We start from the raw sequence: 20,835 nt of genomic DNA on the forward strand, positions 1-20,835 counted from the left end.
CAGTAAGAGGATGAATGATTGTTTTCAGTAAGGATGAATGATTGTTGAATGATTGTTTTCAGTAAGGATGACTGTTTTCAGTAATAGGATGAGTGAGTAAGTGAGTGAGTTTAGTTTTATGCCACACTCAGTAATATTCCAGCTATATGGTGGCAGTCTGTAAATCCAGTGATCAACATCATGAGCATCGATCTGTACAATTGGGAACTGATGACATGTGTCAACCAAGTCAGCGAGCCTGACCACCCGATGTCGTTAGTCGCCTCTTACGACAAGCACAGTCTTACGGCAAGCATGGGTTGCTGAAGGCCTATTCTACCCTGGGACCTTCACGGGTCTTAAGAGGATGAATGATAAAGTGAGTAGATGAGTAAGTCACCAATGTTGCAGAAAATCTTAACAGAAGACAAAGATATGTGAAATTTTATTAAACCAGGGACTATACACAGTGAGTGCTTCTGACTGACCTCACGCTGTCCACAGCCATGCAACTGAACAGCCCCACATCCAGTCTCAGTCAAGTCACATATACCTGCTACTCTAACACCTAGTTGATGTTTCCTGAGCTGCCTGACAAACATACAAATTATCTACTTCTCTCCACCTGATTCCCTGCTGACAGAATGTCACACACAGTCTTACATGCTGACCATAAAATATATGCTAATGTGGCACATTTTGTTTGTAAAAGAATAGATTTATCAAATGTAGTGATGTTTCTCAGGATGCTGAAATCATTTTGTTAAGGGCACCTCATGATCAACACAAGCATGTAACTGATGCAGAATTATTTCCTAAAAACTTGTAACTGAAATCAAAACTCTCGGATATCGGATGTGCCTTAACCAGTTTGACTGTACAGAAGCACGTAACCCTAGTGCCACATAACAGCCCCAAGAGGACAGGAATACAGCCTCACTGGCCTCATCAGCGGACTTCATTACTCAGCCTGCAAACAACACATGCTGCAAACTGGGCAGTGCAGCATCCTCAAGGTGGCCCTACAAGCGTCCTGTCTGAAGCAGGGTGTGTTTGGTTACAAAGTCATTATTGAGGGTCCCAGACAGCATCTTTAAAGCACGGCTGTGAATCTTGCTGGTAGCCTCCAGACTCCCTCTGGGATGGTTGGTCTCCTGTCGGAGGTATTTTATCCACAGATCTGCAGGGCAAGAAAGTCACTGCTAGATTACAAATAATGGATTAGGGGTCAACCGAACAGCAACTGAATCTTGACCACACAGACCATAAGATGCTAAGATCCATAGCTATGACTCCCACACTTTAGGAGAGACTATGACAGGTGTGGCTGTAGGATGCAGTCTTCAAGTGCTAACCAGTAGATGATATCCTCTAGGACACACCCACAACCTGGCAGGTGATAACTAGCAGGGTCCGGGGGTAAACAGCAACATCAGACAATATCCTTGTGCCAACAAATTCATGTTAAAAAAAATGCACGTAAATATTGATTATGGACCTATTCAGGTTGTATACTTTTGATCTTTCTACCTTGAGAACAGAGGTTGCTGCTCTACAAGATGTGAAGTTGCACCTTTGACATGATTCCACAACTTCTTAGAAGTCCTTTAGGGACGTATCACAACACCTTTGTTTACCAAGTTGCCAGATCCACCCCAACTACAGGCAACACATGCCTCCACACAGCGTACCTGGATGGGACTTGCCAAACTCCTCCACAGCATCCTCGTACGCTCGACGCAGGTGCTTGATCTTGGGGGTTGGCTGCAAGAAAGAGAGGTAATATAAACAACAGAGAAGTTATATCATTGATAATGTTGACATAAAGAACAGAGAGGTTATATCAGTGATATAAAGAGAGAGGTTATACCAGATAAAGTGATATAGAGAAGAGAGAGGTCATATCAGCGATAGTAGTGATATAAAGAAAGAGGTTATATCTGATAAGGTGATATAAAGAACAGAGTGGTTATATCAGTGATAGTGGTGATATGCAAAGCAGAGAGTTATATCACTGATAGTGGAGATATATGAAGCAGAGAGGTTATATCAGTGATAGTGGTGATATAAAGAACAGAGAGGTTATATCTCATAGGGAGATATATAGAACAGAGATTTTGTATCATTGATAGTGGTGGCATTAAGAACAGAGAGGTTATATCAGTGATACTGGTGATATAGTTTAAGAAGAGAGAGGTTATGTCTGATAGGAAGATATCAAGAACAGAGAGGTTATGTCAGTGATAGTGGTGATATAGTTTAAGAAGAGAGAGGTTATGTCTGATAGGAAGATATCAAGAACAGAGAGGTTATGTCAGTGATAGTGGTGATATAGTTTAAGAAGAGAGAGGTTATGTCTGATAGGAAGATATCAAGAACAGAGAGGTTATGTCAGTGATAGTGGTGATATAGTTTAAGAAGAGAGAGGTTATGTCTGTTAGGAAGATATCAAGAACAGAGAGGTTATATCAGTGATAGTGGTGATGTAAAGAAGAGAGGTTATATCTGATAGAGAGATATATAGAACAGAGGTTATATCATTGACAGTGGTGATATCAAGAACAGGTTATATCAGTGATAGTGGTGGCATTATGAACAGAGAGGTTATATCAGTGATTGTGGTGATATAAAGAACAGAGAGGTTATATCATTGATGGTGGCGATATAAAGAACCGCGTGGTTGTGCCGTTGATAGAGAACATGTATCAACGTCAGTGGTGGAGAGGAAATAAATGTGTTTTCAATTCAGGGCTCCGTTAACTGTCATTCAGATGTTGCTAAATTTAACATTTTAAAACCCAACTTGCACAAATAAATATGGAGTTGCTTGTCCAAATTCAATGACTTGAAGACTTCATGAAAACTTGTTACCCCCCATCTGGGTGACATTTACATGAAAATCATTCACAGTCCTTTGTGTCAACTTCATCACAGAAAGTCCATCATAATGAATCACATCCACACCATTTTAAACCATTTTGATAAATGCATAGACTGGAAAGGCAGTATTGATTTGTACAAATTCCAAAGTTTGGCAACAGTGTGATTGCAGTGCTTCAGACAGACTCTATGAGAAAGTGCTGTCACCTGACTACTGGACGTTACTCATGTCCCAGGAGGCCGTGCAACCAACAAATCAAAGTCTCGGTAATATCACACTACAGAAGAGAAGGTGACAGATCAGCCTACAGGAGCCAAGGCATCCTTAACTTGTAATGAAATTTATGTGAGGGAAGACTTGTCCTGGCACTAGATTGGGCTACAAGTGGTGTTTAGGGAGCAGTTAACATCGTGTCAAACATTATAGTAGCCATGTTGTGGTGTCAGTCACAAGCGCTGTTATCGGCACTATGCGTACTTGAGGCCATCACAAGAGTTGCCTGCTTCACAGGTGTGAGACCTGCACATGCTACAGCCTCTAATATTAGTTTCAACTCCATGGAGATTCATCGAACATCAAATAGCACTACTTCTCTGACACAATCAGCAAAACCAGGGTCTGACACTAAGATGGCGTGTCGATGACAGGCTGCATGCATTCTGTAGGGATGCTATTTTTTCTGTCCAGATTAGCATTTTCTCAAATGAAGGAAACTGCTGTGCTAATACATTTACCACAATATGGGCTGTACAACAGTCAAACAAGGGCACTTTGTACAATGACAGTCAAATCTTGTATCAAGAGAACATGGCAAGAGACATTTGTAATGTGAAGAGTCTTGATACATGATGTATGACATTGTCATCACCACATGCACTATATGTGTGTGAAGTTGAACGTCATTGTCATCACCACATGCACTATATGTGTGTGAAGTTGAACGTCATTGTCATCACCACATGCACTATATGTGTGTGAAGTTGAACGTCATTGTCATCACCACATGCACTATATGTGTGTGAAGTTGAACGTCATTGTCATCACCACATGCACTATATGTGTGTGTGAAGTTGAACGTCATTGTCATCACCACATAAACTATATGTGTATGAAGTTGAACGTCATTGTCATCACCACATGCACTATATGTGTGTGAAGTTGAACGTCATTGTCATCACCACATGCACTATATGTGTGTGAAGTTGAACGTCATTATCATCACCACATGCACTATATGTGTGTGAAGTTGAACGTCATTGTCATCACCACATGCACTATATGTGTGTGTGAAGTTGAACGTCATTGTCATCACCACATAAACTATATGTGTGTGAAGTTGAACGTCATTGTCATCACCACATGCACTATATGTGTGTGAAGTTGAACGTCATTGTCATCACCACATGCACTATATGTGTGTGAAGTTGAACGTCATTGTCATCACCACATGCACTATATGTGTGTGAAGTTGAACATCATTGTCATCACCACATGCACTATACGTGTGTGTGAAGTTGAACGTCATTGTCATCACCACATAAACCATATGTGTGTGAAGTTGAACGTCATTGTCATCACCACATGCACTATATGTCTGTGAAGTTGAACGTCATTGTCATCACCACATGCACTATATGTGTGTGAAGTTGAACGTCATTATCATCACCACATGCACTATATGTCTGTGAAGTTGAACGTCATTGTCATCACCACATGCACTATATGTGTGTGTGAAGTTGAACGTCATTGTCATCACCACATAAACTATATGTGTATGAAGTTGAACGTCATTGTCATCACCACATGCACTATATGTGTGTGAAGTTGAACGTCATTGTCATCACCACATGCACTATATGTGTGTGAAGTTGAACGTCATTGTCATCACCACATGCACTATATGTGTGTGAAGTTGAACGTCATTGTCATCACCACATGCACTATATGTGTGTGTGAAGTTGAACGTCATTGTCATCACCACATAAACTATATGTGTGTGAAGTTGAACGTCATTGTCATCACCACATGCACTATATGTGTGTGTGAAGTTGAACGTCATTGTCATCACCACATAAACTATATGTGTATGAAGTTGAACGTCATTGTCATCACCACATGCACTATATGTGTGTGTGAAGTTGAACGTCATTGTCATCACCACATAAACTATATGTGTATGAAGTTGAACGTCATTGTCATCACCACATGCACTATATGTGTGTGAAGTTGAACGTCATTGTCATCACCACATGCACTATATGTGTGTGAAGTTGAACGTCTTTGTCATCACCACATGCACTATATGTGTGTGTGAAGTTGAACGTCATTGTCATCACCACATGCACTATATGTGTGTGAAGTTGAACGTCATTGTCATCACCACATGCACTATATGTGTGTGAAGTTGAACGTCATTGTCATCACCACATGCACTATATGTGTGTGACGTTGAACGTCTTTGTCATCACCACATGCACTATATGTGTGTGTGAAGTTGAACGTCATTATCATCACCACATGCACTATATGTGTGTGAAGTTGAACGTCATTGTCATCACCACATGCACTATATGTGTGTGAAGTTGAACGTCATTGTCATCACCACATGCACTATATGTGTGTGAAGTTGAACGTCTTTGTCATCACCACATGCACTATATGTGTGTGTGAAGTTGAACATCATTGTCATCACCACATAAACTATATGTGTGTGAAGTTGAACGTCATTGTCATCACCACATGCACTATATGTGTGTGAAGTTGAACGTCATTGTCATCACCACATGCACTATATGTGTGTGTGAAGTTGAACGTCATTGTCATCACCACATGCACTATATGTGTATGAAGTTGAACGTCATTGTCATCACCACATGCACTATATGTCTGTGAAGTTGAACGTCATTGTCATCACCACATGCACTATATGTGTGTGAAGTTGAACGTCATTGTCATCACCACATGCACTATATGTGTGTGTGAAGTTGAACATCATTGTCATCACCACATGCACTATACGTGTGTGTGAAGTTGAACGTCATTGTCATCACCACATGCACTATATGTGTATGAAGTTGAACGTCATTGTCATCACCACATGCACTATATGTCTGTGAAGTTGAACGTCATTGTCATCACCACATGCACTATATGTGTGTGAAGTTGAACGTCATTATCATCACCACATGCACTATATGTGTGTGAAGTTGAATGTCATTATTATCTACATGGGGAGTGTATCACCAGATACTTACCTCCACAGACCAACCACCTACCTCCTCAGACGAACCTACTTCCTCCACAGACCAACCACCAACCTCAACCACCTACCTCAACGGGCCAACCACCTACCTCCACAGACCAACCACCTACCTCAACAGACCAACCATCTACCTCCACAGAACATACCACTTACCTCCACAGACCAACCATCTACCTCCACAGGCCAACCACCTACCTCCACAGACCAACCACCTACCTCCACAGACCAACCACCTACCTCCACAGACCAACCACCTGCCTCCAGAGACCAACCATCTACCTCCACAGGCGAACCACCTTCCTCCACAGACTGCCCATCTAGCTGACTATAGCATCACCTACCACCACAGACCAACCACCTACCTCCACAGACCAACCACCTACCTCCACAGACCAGCCATCTACCTCCACAGGCCAACCACCTTCCTCCACAGACTGCCCATCTAGCTGACTGTAGCATCCCCTACCTCCACAGACCATATACTTCCAAAAACTGCCACCTACCACCTGCCCTCAGAAAGTGACAGAAACTTAGTATAGTACATGATTGGAATTTGGTTCACTGATAAGGGCATTTTAATCAGTGTTGAAATAAAACTTAACATAAAGCAGTTCTGTCAAATTCTGAACACAAATCAGATACAACTTCTCTCCATTCATTAAAGATAAAAAAATAACTTACTGTGATCAAATTATTTATTGATATTCCATGAATACTTTGCTCTGCTTAGAAGACGATCCAAGAACCATTTTCCTTGGCCAGAAAGGCCCACATCTTCCCATATCTCACTTGACCGCACATCCACATTTAAGACATATTGAACCTTCCCCATGAGAAGACAGATTACTTCTGTTAACATTCACAGTGCACCTGCCGGGACACAATCTGAGTGAGTTAGGAAATCCATTACCCACTACCCTTGTGTCCTTAACGCTCGTACATCGCCCCTCAACTTACAGTTTGGGCTCAGTTGGCTAATCAAAGCGCTTTATGACCGTTAATATCCATCATACCGGTGCTTATTCCTAATCAACCTTGCTTCAGAAATTTGGTAATAACGTCTTTTTTATGCAAAGACAGTATTTTCTAGTTGGATTATTCAGTAGAGTTTTGTGTCGGACTCATCGAGAGCTAGCCAACTCAGCACGTAAATTACACGCTGCCAATCAATCGTGATCAATTCTCATTATGGGAAAGCATGCAGCCTGCACAAATTGTTCTATAATCAACAGAGAATGAACTCACACCATTGTTAGCTGATATGACCTTAAACGAAATAAACCTTCTAAGTGATCTCAGCGAACATGGGTTGATCAACTAGTACAAGCCAGTGCTTTGCACAGAAACTCACTATGAAAATACACATCTTTACAGACCTCACTTGTAGAAATGATCTCTGAAAACTTCAAAATTACCATGAACAAAAAAGGAAAAGGACAGTATGGTATGTGAAATTAGATTCCAGAATGGGCATGAATCAGCAGCTAATGTTTGGTGAGAGGTATTTGTATCTGGTACTTCCCTGTCAGCTAGACATCAGTCCAACAATCTCCTGCAGTCACAGCCTTGATAAATGTCACACCAGCTTACAATTTGTACTTTAATTTATTTGTCAACAAACAGTTTTGTGTACATGGGTAGTATTTTATCCGACCAGGAGCTGGTGATACAGGTTTTAGTATCTCATAAACCTCTCCTGGGTTCTTTCCCTGCCCAGTAAGTAGGTAATTAACAGCTGGTGGATTTCTCAATCCTCTTTTCATGACCCGACACTCTACAAGCGAGGAGTAGGCCATAAATCTCCAGAGCCTGTAAAGCCTCTTAACTAAACATGGCTGCTTCTTCTGGAGATTAGTCAAATTCAATTTAGTCTCTCCATGGGTTCAGAAACGATAGCAACATCTAATCTCCAATAGTCCAGTAGCCCATCAGACCTCCACCCTCCAGCAAATGTATATCTACAGAACTACTTTCCAAACAACTAATGATATATATTGATGGCCAATCAGAAGGTTTATAAGTATTGTCTAAGACGGTGATCATCATGCACCTCCTATACTGCAGCTTAGACAACTGAGAACAACTCCAGGCTGAACTAAGACAGGATATGCCAGACAGCTTCAGGAAATGAACTACTGATGCTGGTGTCTGGTTTTCAATAATTTGATTATGGCATCAAATGGTTGATTGTACTTGATTACAACAATAACTGTAACTGAACGAAGGCACAAATGTAAATAATTCTCTTTAACACTTTCAAAATTAAAGGCAATGTATATTTCATGTATAAGTTGAATTCAATCAGCCAATACATACCCAGTTAACTTTGCTTTATGGATTAACCTAGCCTCATTTGTTTCAGCAGAAAAAACACAGTTAAAGTACTTCCCATCATATAAACTTAATAAATTTGTAAAACCACAATGTAATTGGTCATCAGTGCAACTCTGTCTGGAAGTAAGCAGCCAATATCACCTTATAAACAATCCACCTATTTGAGAATCAAACCTGACGAGGCATGATATGCCAATGTTGTACCATCTGGGCTACCCATCAGGTGGTTTGGGTGGAGAAACTGATGAGAAAGTATTTTATACAAACTCCCATCTTCAAGTACCATGGTCCCTTCGCTGTGCAATACTCTGTTTTGGCAGGTATCTAACCTGACTGCACCATGCATGTTCAGTATGCCTAATATAACCAGCAAACCTCGCAGGACGCCACGTCAGTCAGCTCTCCACAAAGCATCATTACCTGGGATTAACCTCCACATGCCATCCAGTCATTAGACAGCAATGTCTTGGGACACTGGTAGACGGCCATGCTGTGGCTTAAGTCAGTTCATGAAGCTCATGAATGGGGGAAATCCTGGGGATGCTGGTATTGAGGGTGGCTGGTACACAGCTTTGCTGTGGCTTAAGTTGGTTCATGAAGCTCATGAATTGGGGAAATCCAGGGGGATGCGGGTATTGAGGGTGGCTGCTACACAGCTATGCTGTGGCTTAAGTCGGTTCATGAAGCTCATGAATCGGGGAAATCCAGGGGGATGCTGGTATTGAGGGTGGTAATAGCCCTCACTCCTCCTAGTGACGGGGAGCCATGATCTCACTGTACATACAACAGATTACCTGGGCCTTAATTAAAGGTCACATGCAACGTAAAACACAACTTTGCAGATACTGATACCTTTCGGTCCGCACTTACTGAAACAAATCATCAAAAACGCAATTCAACCAATAAAGTTGAAAAAAAAAATGCCTGCAAAATTGAAGTTCAAATGATTTACTACATCGAGAGAGGGTTGATGGATGAGACAGTGAGTGAGAGGGAGGGCGGATGGGTGAGAGAGTAAAAGTGAATGAGTTAGAAAGAAATCTTAAGTGACTGAGAGAGTAAATGAGTGAGTGAGAGAAAGAGAGTGAGTGAGTGAGTCTAAGGACCCCCAGTCACTGACTCTGGTATGATTGTGGGTGCGTAAGTGAGTCAGTGAGTCTAGGACCCACAGTCACTGACTCTGGTGTGATTGTGGGTGTGTAAGTGAGTCAGTGAGTCTAGGGATCTGTTGCAACCTGTGGATGTGAGTGTGGGTGAGTGAGTGAGTTTAGGGACTTCTTGTAACCCGCTGATTTGAGTGTGGGTGAGTGAGTGAGTTTAGGGACCTGTTGTAACCCGCTGATTTGAGTTTAGGTGAGTGAGAGTGTGAGTTTAGGGACCTGTTCTAACCTGATGTGAGTGCAAGAGAGTGAGTGAGTCTTGGGATCTTGTGTAGCCTGTGGATGTGAGTGTTGGTGAGTGAGTGAGTTTAGGGACCTGTTGTAACCCGCTGACTTGAGTTTAGGTGAGTGAGAGTGTGAGTTTAGGGACCTGTTCTAACCTGATGTGAGTGCAAGAGAGTGAGTGAGTCTTGGGATCTTGTGTAGCCTGTGGATGTGAGTGTTGGTGAGTGAGTGAGTTTAGGGACCTGTTGTAACCTGTTACCAGCTCACCTGGGAGTTCTCCATGTTGATGTACTTGGTGAAAAAGTCCAGGGACACAGGCTTCAGTTGTACCAGTCTGAAAATAAGGACATTCCACCACAACTTATGAGCAACCTCAACCTTAGCAGCACAAACTCAACAATGAGAATAGACGTAATTGAACACTAGCCATCAGAAGTTTTGACAATCAATATCCAACGTTTCAGTTTCAATTGGTCTCTTAATGTTTCAAGTGTTCAGTCAGAGGGCCAACATCTTCATGGTGCTCTATGTGCCCACAAGAATATTACACATGAATAAACATTCTGCCATAAAACTGTCATGAAAATCATGCTACCCAGTGATATGTCTGTCAAACAGTCTGACCATAAGCCAGATCAACCTATCTTCTTTCAGATCTCTTTGTCTAGCCAGTTTCCAATCTCCTTTACTAGCTTTCCCAACATGTTTACAACTAGCTTCACCCAAATCTCTTCACTATCCTTCAGGTCTCTCTGACCAAACATCTTTACAACTAGCTTCACCCAAATCTCCTCTCTATCCTTCAGGTCTCTCTGACAAACATGTTTACAACTAGCTTCACCCAAATCTCCTCACTATCCTTCAGGTCTCTCTGACCAAACATGTTTACAACTAGCTTCACCCAAATCTCCTCACTATCCTTCAGGTCTCTCTGACCAAACATGTTTACAACTAGCTTCACCCAAATCTCCTCACTATCCTTCAGGTCTCTCTGACCAAACATGTTTACAACTAGCTTCACCCAAATCTCCTAACTATCCTTCAGGTCTCTCTGACCAAACATCTTTACAACTAGCTTCACCCAAATCTCCTCACTATCCTTCAGGTCTCTCTGACCAAACATCTTTACAACTAGCTTCACCCAAATCTCCTCACTATCCTTCGGGTCTCTCTGACCAAACATGTCACAGATGGCCAAGTCCAGCTTGTCCAAGATTTCCCACACTAGTCGGTCTCAGATCTCACTCACTAGCTTGTCTCTGATCTTCCTGACTATCCTTTTTCAGATCTCCCTAATCAAATTTGTCACAGATCTCTGAGTCTATGGGGACTAACCTGACTATCTTATCTCAGACCCTAATCTCAGTGCTGTGGGTAATATCACTCACCTGTCATACACCATGCGGGCATGTCGGATGCCCTTGGTCAGGAAGGCCCATTCCAGGTACAGCTCCTTCGCAGGCATACTGACTTCTCGACAACACAGTATGGCTTCCTAAATAACAACAAACCAGGCTCTACAAGAGAGTTTGACTTTTTATGCTCTCTTACTTACTCACTGAAAGTTATTTAACAAGAGACAGCTTAAATGAGGAATTTTGTATTAGTCTAGAGGACATTGTTCTGAGGACTGTGGACAGAGGACAGTAAAATGACGACTGTGGATAGAGGATGGTTGACAGGATGGTGCACAGAGGACAGATGCTTGTAGATGGTCAACTGAGGATAGTGAACAGTAGATAGAGAATGGTGGACAGAAAATGGTTGATGGTGGACAGAGGATAGTGGACAGTAGATAGAGGCTAGCAGACAGAGGATGGTGGACAGAGGTTGGTAGATGTAGGATAGTGGATGGAGGACGGGGACAGAGGATGGTGGATGGTGGACAAAGGCTGATAGATGGTGGGCAGAGGAAGGGGAATTGAGGATGGTGGATGGTGAACCGAGGGCAGTGGATGGTGGACAGAGGTTGTTGAACTGAGGATGGCCAGAAGTTGACTCGGTGGACTGAGGAAGGTGAACTGAGGTTGGATTGTCAGAAACTCCAACATTAGGGAATGAGGGAATGTGTGTTTGACCAACCTAAGCCTCACCTCCATGAATTTGTCGAGGATGTCTGTTTCGCCGGAGTCCATCAGATGAAGCAGCATCAACTCCCAAACTGGCCAGCTCACCTACAACATCACCATCACTATGAGTACAACCACATCATAATCAGTCAGTACAGTAATAAACAGAATATCCAGGCCATTACACTTTGACATTGACAGCATTACTCAGATCAAACTAGTCAATGAAAATTAAAGTCCCATCTGCAATGAAAAAACTAAACCTGTTGCTAAACTTGTTCAGGCACTGCTCACACACGTTTTGTCTGAATTTAGTATGAAACAGTTGAGACAGTAATCATAAGTTCAGTCACATACATAGATGGAAAAGAAACAACAACCATATTGAAACATTTCATAACCTAGGATATAATTATTGTTGAAAGATAATTGCAGTTTAGAGTCAGTAACACAAATGAATTCTAAAAATTGCAAATAAAACTGACAAAAACTGTTCTCAAGTTATCAGAGTATTATTCTGCTAGTAGCAGAATCAGTTCTGAGATTTCTGCCTTATATATGACTATGTAAGGCTTTAGCTGCACAGTCTGGCTGTATTCATGTCTCCAGCAAATGTTTGGTACCAACAAGAAAAACAAAACACACTGGAGCCATTCCATTTCATAACTCTGCTCAATGAATGAACAACTGTGAAAACTAAATAAAGCTCTCATAAAATCATTCTAATGATCTCCAGCTCAATGCTGCTGATAACAGTAAGTATGGTTTAGTTTCTAATTGTGGGGAGCCATGGTCCAGTCATTGTCCAGCCTATCTCATGGCAGCATATTCCTCTGACTTGAGAGATGAGATAAATCTCATGGCAGCACATTCCTCTGACTTGAGAGATGAGATAAATCTCATGGCAGCATATTCCTGAGATTTGAGAGATGAAATAATCGAATGTGAGCATATTCCTGTGACTTTAGAAATGTGTTTAAGGGATTATTTCCTGTAAAGTTTCAGTAAAAGTATCAGCCTGATAACCCACACTGACATAAAAGCTAACTGAGCCTTAGCTTCTGACGAGCAAAAAACATATCCAAATGGATTGCCTCATCTTGTGTGAACAGTGCTAGGATTCAGAACTATGATGAGCTGTCTCATTCGCTGCAGGTATTAGCTGTGCCTTTTAACATCACCTGGCATGTCAACGATGCTGTCTTTCAGATACCCATTAGAAATTCTCTAATGCAACTTAGCAATATCCAAGATAGAATTTCTGGAAGAAATTAGTGCTGGACTAATGCACAGAATAAGTAGTCAATCTGGACATTCAAAACGAGTATTGATTACCAACATACTCAATCAATTAAGCAAGGCCAGTAATCAATAATTAATCCATCTGAGAGTTCTGATTATTGAATATTCAGGTAAAGGACCAACACTGACAGTTATGTAGGTGAAATGAGTCAGTGAGTGAGTGAGTTTAGTTTTACGCCGCACTCAGCAATATTCCAGCTATATGGCGGCCGTCTGTAAATAATCAAGTCTGGACCAGACAATCCAGTGATCAACAACATGAGCATTGATCTGCGCAAGTGGGAACCGATGACATGTGTCAACCAAGTCAGCGAGCCCGACCATTCGATCCCATTAGTTGCCTCTTACGACAAGCATAGTCGCCTTTTATGGCTGAAATTTTAGGGTCGCTGAAGGCCTATTCTACCCCGGGACCTTCACGGGTCTTATGTAGGTGAAAAAAAACTTAGACAATGGATTTAATGAAATGGGAAAATGAATGTGAAATGCATTCTTTATTTTTTTACTTACTTTGTGAGTGAGTGAGAGAGTGAGTGAGTGAGTGTATTTATGCAAGTGGACGGCGCTCAGACACTGAGCTGACTAGTCCTTGTTGTGTCCCCTTAACTGTGAGCGACTGGCAGAGATTAAAGTACCACCTTGTGATGAAATCTTGGCCATTCCGAGATGGAACCACTGTTATTCAATTCCTGGAGCAGCGGCTCTATCAATATATGTTGTTCCACTTATTTTTTGTCCATAAATAAACCTGAAAGTCTGGGAGGGGAAGAGGGGGCAGGCATGGTGCAGATACAGGAGGTTGTTCAAGTTACCTCATTGGTCTTAATGATTAGTTTCTTATCTCAGAACACAATATTCCAGTGAAGGTTCTAGAAATAATGGTGGCTGGGCCAGGCAAACCAGACACTGAAGACTCCACCAATGATTTATTCCAGTTCAAGTTTGCCCTGGTATACAATTTGTAATGAATGCTGGGGACATATTCTACCCACAAGTCTCAAAATATAACAAACAGAATCCATAACACTCTGACAGTCAACTGAATGGCTCTTGAGAACTAATCAAAAACAAATAATTAACATCCTAACTGACTCTTTGGAAAGCATCTGGCAGCAACAACTGATGATATTCAGCCAACTGCCAACTACGAATCAGACCTGTCTGCCACTCTCAAACCAGTGATAAATGGCTGCACTGAGACAGGTAACAAATTGTAAAGTCAAACGCAGCTTAATTTGACATGCCGCTGTAACTACAACTTTGAACACAAAGCAATCAATGTTTTATGTGTAAAACAACAGAGCTGGGGTTCCGCAAGGTAAGCAAACAAGACGTCCCATTGTGAAACATTTGCTGGAGACAGGTGTGAGGGGGCAGGTGTTACGTCATGGTTCCGCCGCTGTGATACGCCGCGTATACTACACGCTGGAAGCATGCTGCAAACATACTCTGCTAAAATGACATGGAATACAAACATATAACAAGCACTTGATAGAACTAACACACTTTTTATGTTCAGTTTGCGGACTCTCGTCAGGTAGCATTCCTTGTTACCTATCAGTGAAACATGCCCAGTCACGTGGTCCTGCCTAACGAGAGGATGTTACATCACACAGCACTACAGAAGATCTACCAGTCACACTCCACTTAACAACAAAGACATCAGTAACAAATCGAAAGGACTAGGCAAAAAATATCAAATCAAGTTCTTGTCCTTTTCAGTCTCATACCATATGGGAACCTTTTTCCTAACATATAGACAAAAACAACATATATTACAACATCTAGCTACAAAACCACAACTTATAGTCCAAAAAAGAGCATTTTTATAGGTTCATGTACACTTAAATTTTGTGACCAAATCTCAGGACTTTTCACGACCTCTTTCATTTTTTAAAGCTATATATACTACTAACAAAATGTTAAGGAGAACATGGTTGTTTGATATGATTCAGTAATGCCAATACTTAAACTGTAGTAATAAGAAGGAATGGAGTGTTCCCTAGAGTATTTTGAGTGGTGTATAATCAGAAACAAGATCATACAGCTCTCAAGCGTGTGAAAGATAATGACTGAGCAAAGGACATCCCTGTCATCTTCTGTAGACACCATGATTTGAAAGTTGAGGCCATAATAGTGAAGCATGCAATTCTTCTTACAGGTTTGATATTTCAAAATGACATTTCTGTATGGCTTTTCAAGGCACTGCCTCTCATTTTTAAGCCATAGCAACATAAATCTGTTTCCAAGGCCTTTTCAAGCAACACCATTGAATTGTTGCCTTTCCTAATCAAACATGAAACTTCCTCTACATGTGCACCTGTTGAATGCTGGGCAACTAAATACTGCTTTCTGACATACACCTCCCCCCCCACTCCAACCCCACCATGAATCCAGTAGCTTCAGAGAAAGATCAAAATTAGAAGAAGTGCATAAATCTCGTGTTGGTATTTTGATGTGATTGACGGTAGACAGGCACAGCCACAACGTGAAGAGGAGGCTTTCTATGACCACAGCAGTGACAGGCCCCACATAAGTAAGAGATTAACTTGCCCATGGTGACAGTGAGTTTCAGAAAATGATTGCAACCAAAAGAATGATATCATGCTTTAATATATGATAAAAGGGCATCAGCTGAAGAAAGTGATTGGATTGATTTCTCCCGAGACTGTGTTATTGGCTGGACACATCAAAGAGAATCCTTGAATGATGAAGCTCACTAGAATATTGAGGAGTGCTGCTGAGCTGCTTGGTATCTAAACCTGGACCACTGAGTCCACCTTATGTACCCTGGTAAAACATATTTCCATTCTGTATGAAAATATGTAAAACGGTACACACCTGACCAGTCTGTCTGTTCAGTGTGTACCTTTGTGATAAGCAGCTGTATTCTGGGAATAGTTACACTCACTATAACTGATGGTACTGAATAGTGAGTTAAGTTTTACGCCACTATTAGCAATATTCCAGCAATATCATGGCAGGGGCCACCAGAAAATGGGCTTCACACATTGTACCCATGTGGGGAATCGAGCCTGTGTCTTCTACGTGACTAGCGAACGCCTTAACCACTACGCTACTCCACCGCCCCTGGTACTGAAAAGTGATAGCTACCTGCAATAAGAAAATGCATGATGTCCATTTAGCTTTTCACCTGATAAACACAATCTCTATTTGAGTGTTCCTGCCTGACTTGTTCACACAAACTGCACCTGCACCTTGTCATCCATCTTTCCAACCAGTCTCCTATTCAACACTCACCTGGTTATCCACCCACCCCACCACCCATTCATTTTATACAAACCCCAATCTACCCATCCATCTGTCACATACAAACATTAATCTACCCATCCATCTGTCACATACAAACCCCAATCTACCCATCCATCTGTCATATACAAACCCCAATCTACCCATCCATCTGTCACATACAAACCTCAACCTACCCATCCATCTGTCACATACAATCCTTAATCTTCCCATCCATCTGTCACATACAAACCTCAATCTTCCCATCCATCTGTCAAATACAAACCTCAATCTACCCATCCATCCATTTGTCATATACAATCCTTAATCTACCCACCCATCCATTCATCATATACAATCCTTAATCTACCCACCCATCCATTCATCACATCCGTCCATTCATCATATACAATCCTTAATCTACCCATCCATCCATTCATCATATACAATCCTTAATCTACCCACCCATCCATTCATCACATCCGTCCATTCATCATATACAATCCTTAATCTACCCATCCATCCATTCATCACATACAATCCTTAATCTACCCATCCATCCATTCATCATATACAATCCTTAATCTACCCATCCATCCATTCATCACATCCATCCATTCATCATATACAATCCTTAATCTACCCATCCATCCATTCATCATATACAATCCTTAATCTTCCCATCCATCCATTCATCATATACAATCCTTAATCTACCCATCCATCCATTCATCATATACAATCCATAATCTTCCCATCCATCCATTCATCATATACAATCCTTAATCTACCCATCCATCCATTCATCATATACAATCCTTAATCTACCCATCCATCCATTCATCATATACAATCCTTAATCTTCCCATCCATCCATTATCATATACAATCCTTAATCTTCCAATCCATCCATTCATCACATACAATCCTTAATCTTCCCATCCATCTGTCCCATACAAACCTCAATCTACCCATCCATCTGTCAAATACAAACCTAAATCTACCCATCCATCCATTTATCATATACAATCCTTAATCTACCCACCCATTCATTCATCACATCCGTCTATTCATCATATACAATCCTTAATCTACCCACCCATCCATTCATCATATACAATCCATAATCTTCTCATCCATCCATTCATCATATACAATCCTTAATCTACCCATCCATCCATTCATCACATACAATCCTTAATCTACCCATCCATCCATTCATCATATACAATCCTTAATCTACCCATCCATCCATTCATCACATCCATCCATTCATCATATACAATCCTTAATCTACCCATCCATCCATTCATCATATACAATCCTTAATCTACCCACCCATCCATTCATCATATACAATCCATAATCTTCCCATCCATCCATTCATCATATACAATCCTTAATCTTCCCATCCATCCATTCATCACATACAATCCTTAATCTTCCCATCCATCCATTCATCATATACAATCCTTAATCTTCCCATCCATCCATTCATCATATACAATCCTTAATCTACCCATCCATCCATTACATGCAAACTTTCATCCACTTCTCCATCCACCTATCCATTCAGGTGTTTGGTGAGATAAATTCTTCGGTTTTACACTCCCTGTTTAGGGTACATGAGCCCATGGCCCCTTCGTGGCCAGTCAACAACTTATAGTGTCAACCAAGTCCTGTCACTTGACTCTAACAACAAGCTTGTGTTGGTGAAGACCAATTGTGACCTGATCTTCACGAGCATAGGGGTGAGTGAGTGAGGATAAGAGTGAATGAGGATGGCGGAGTGAGGACAAGTGTGACAGGATGGCGGAGTGAGTGAGTGAATGAGTGAGGACAAGTGTGACAGGATGGCGGAGTGAGGATAAGCGTAAATGAGGATTATAGAGTGAGTGAGGATAAGAGTAAATGAGGATTATAAAGTGAGTGAGGATAAGAGTAAATGAGGATTGTAGAGTGAGTGAGAGAGGATGAGTGTGTGAGGATGGCAGAGTGAGTGAGGTGAGTGAGAGATTTAGAAGGCGAGAAGCTCAGAGGGAGAATATATGAGTGTAAAACTGAAGAATTTGATTCCTGTATATTCATACAAAGCACAATCAATCTGTATTGTGCTTCACGAGGTGCAGTTACATGGAGATATTTGCAAGATTGTTTAAACTGCACTTATGGCAGCCAAACAGTTTGATGTAAACAATTGTCATTATCTCACATTTCTGTGATGTTTCCTAAGCCGACTAACCTATAGATATAATTTCATCTCCGTTTTCTTTCAATGTTTAGATACAGTTGCTAGTAATGTGAGAACCCAAAATGTTCTTGAAACTGTACCATATGTACTTATGAAACAGAAAATCCTTGACAAGGTGACATTGTGTTGACAGCAATATGTCAACGAGGTGCAGCCTATATATATTAACACTTGAAACCAAAACCGAACACGCCAGCATTTGCAGCATGCAACATTTGCATCATTTAAGGACAAGACTTGATGGTTCCTGACAGAGAAGCTTATCAAGTTGTATAATTCATGTAAATATTACATGAATTTATCATGGATAAAAATGTCAAGTGCAAGAGAAAGTGAGTCTGTCTGATGGAGCGAGATACATTAACAATATGTTCTCGGACTCCAACTGAGGTATATATTTTTGTAACAAAACTGGCTCTAAACCTTGGTCTCACGGGTAAACGTTATCCTATAGTGAAAACAGATGGAGAGGGGTGGTAGCAGTGCTGGGATGGGTCAGTAGGTGGTTGTAATGGCTGTAGTGGTGGACTAGGGGTGGACTAGTGTTGGGCTAGGGGTGGTTTTAAGGTTCAGGTATGACGGGGATGTGGGTGTGAGTGGGGTAATGGCAGAGCATCAGCTTGTGGTAGAGGATACTGGCAGGATGGTAGGAATCGGGGTAGAGGAGGGGACATCACAGATGGACAAACAGAGAGAGGGGTTACAATATTCTGCTTGATCCCCTTCTTTAAGTTAAAACTTATAATTCCATCAAAAGAGAATTGTGAACAGTTACTATTTTGCCAAACAAGCTACCTTCAGCAAACAGAGATTTACAGATGTCCATCTTTTTTCATCACTGAAATACTTAACTTTGGGATGAACTACTGAATTGTATTTACTGTGGTCTAGAGTACAAACTGATGAGCACTCGAACATTTACAGCTCAGATGAGAGTAAAGACTTCTTCGGGCCCCTTAGGTAACATTCACTGGAGTTGTGTTTTAGTAGTTTCTGAATACATTCAAAATTAGAGCAGTCAGGCCTTGAGTTTAAATTATTCCTGAATAAAGTGTATTGTGCTTCAACTAGGAAATGTTCTACTGATCTTCTCCAAGATGACATCATATCTATGATAGAAAAAAATCCTCTCTCTAAGAAACCTGTAGCCAGTTAGATTTCATAAAAATTTGGGAAGGAGAACTTAACCATCAAAATCATATTCTAAGCTATCTGTACTGATTGTTAGATCAAGAACTCTTCACTTATTCTCCATCTAACATTAGAACTGTCTTTTTGTCTCATGGCTGATATTTCTGCATTTAGTGAAGTAGGAGAGTGCTCAGAATGTTATATGTACTGGAAGAGGAATATGGCCGAGAGAGAGTGGTTGTTAATTGGTTGTGTAATGCTGTCTGCTTCATGTGAGGGGACTGTGTGAAACAGTTACAGTTACAGTTACAAACATTCAAGTCAAGTATCATCATATTTAGTAAGGCAATCACTGACATGAAAGATATTTTATTCTTACTCATCAAACCTTGCGAGCAAAAGATGGCCTCTAAAAGCCCTCATAATCACATTCATCTACACATGTATAATATCCATCAAGGTGATGTTTCTAAATATTTAATTTTTTCTGAATTTCTTTTTCATATGAAGACAATTTCTCAGATGACTGTCATGATTACTACATATACCAAAAAAGCAACTCTCATTATTAATGTTTCTTTTAACAGCATTTACTTTCCATTTCCTGGCGAAATATTCTTTTAATTTGAGAGAGAGAGTAATTGAGAATTGTTAGTGAGTGAAGAGAATCAGGTCTCATGGATTTCTAGAACCTGTGTAAAGTGAGTGAGTCTTAACTTTTACATGCTTCTGTCAACATTCCAACAATATCATGGCGATGGATACTAGAAATAGGCTTCATACATTGTACTCATGTGGGGAATCGAACCCGGCTCTTCAGCGTGATGAGTGAATGCTTTAACCACTAGACTACCCCACTGCAACAAACTGGATGAAGTACCAAACTTGTATTGACGCATGACATGTCCTAAGCGACTTACGCAAATAAATACTTCGAACATATTGGAGTTTCACTGTCACAGACCCTGAGTGAGAAGAGAAGATTGTTCCTG

The 20,835-nt window shown here is 41.0% G+C and overlaps 1 protein-coding gene across 1 annotated transcript in view; it reads right to left on the minus strand.

The window, feature by feature from the left end:
* Positions 1–399: 399 nt before the first annotated feature.
* The window catches only part of LOC137283513 (U3 small nucleolar RNA-associated protein 6 homolog), a 154,807-nt gene continuing 134,371 nt past the window's right edge, over positions 400–20,835 (minus strand). The window contains exons 18-22 of the mRNA XM_067815056.1: positions 11,935–12,015; positions 11,230–11,336; positions 10,109–10,175; positions 1,671–1,743; positions 400–1,159 (exon numbers count right to left, since the gene is read on the minus strand). Coding sequence (XP_067671157.1) covers positions 1,002–1,159; positions 1,671–1,743; positions 10,109–10,175; positions 11,230–11,336; positions 11,935–12,015 — 486 coding nt within the window. The 3' untranslated portion in view covers positions 400–1,001. The remainder of the gene's footprint in view (positions 1,160–1,670; positions 1,744–10,108; positions 10,176–11,229; positions 11,337–11,934; positions 12,016–20,835) is intronic.

Source organism: Haliotis asinina, chromosome 5 (assembly GCF_037392515.1).
Source record: "Haliotis asinina isolate JCU_RB_2024 chromosome 5, JCU_Hal_asi_v2, whole genome shotgun sequence".
In the NCBI taxonomy this organism is placed as follows: domain Eukaryota; kingdom Metazoa; phylum Mollusca; class Gastropoda; order Lepetellida; family Haliotidae; genus Haliotis; species Haliotis asinina.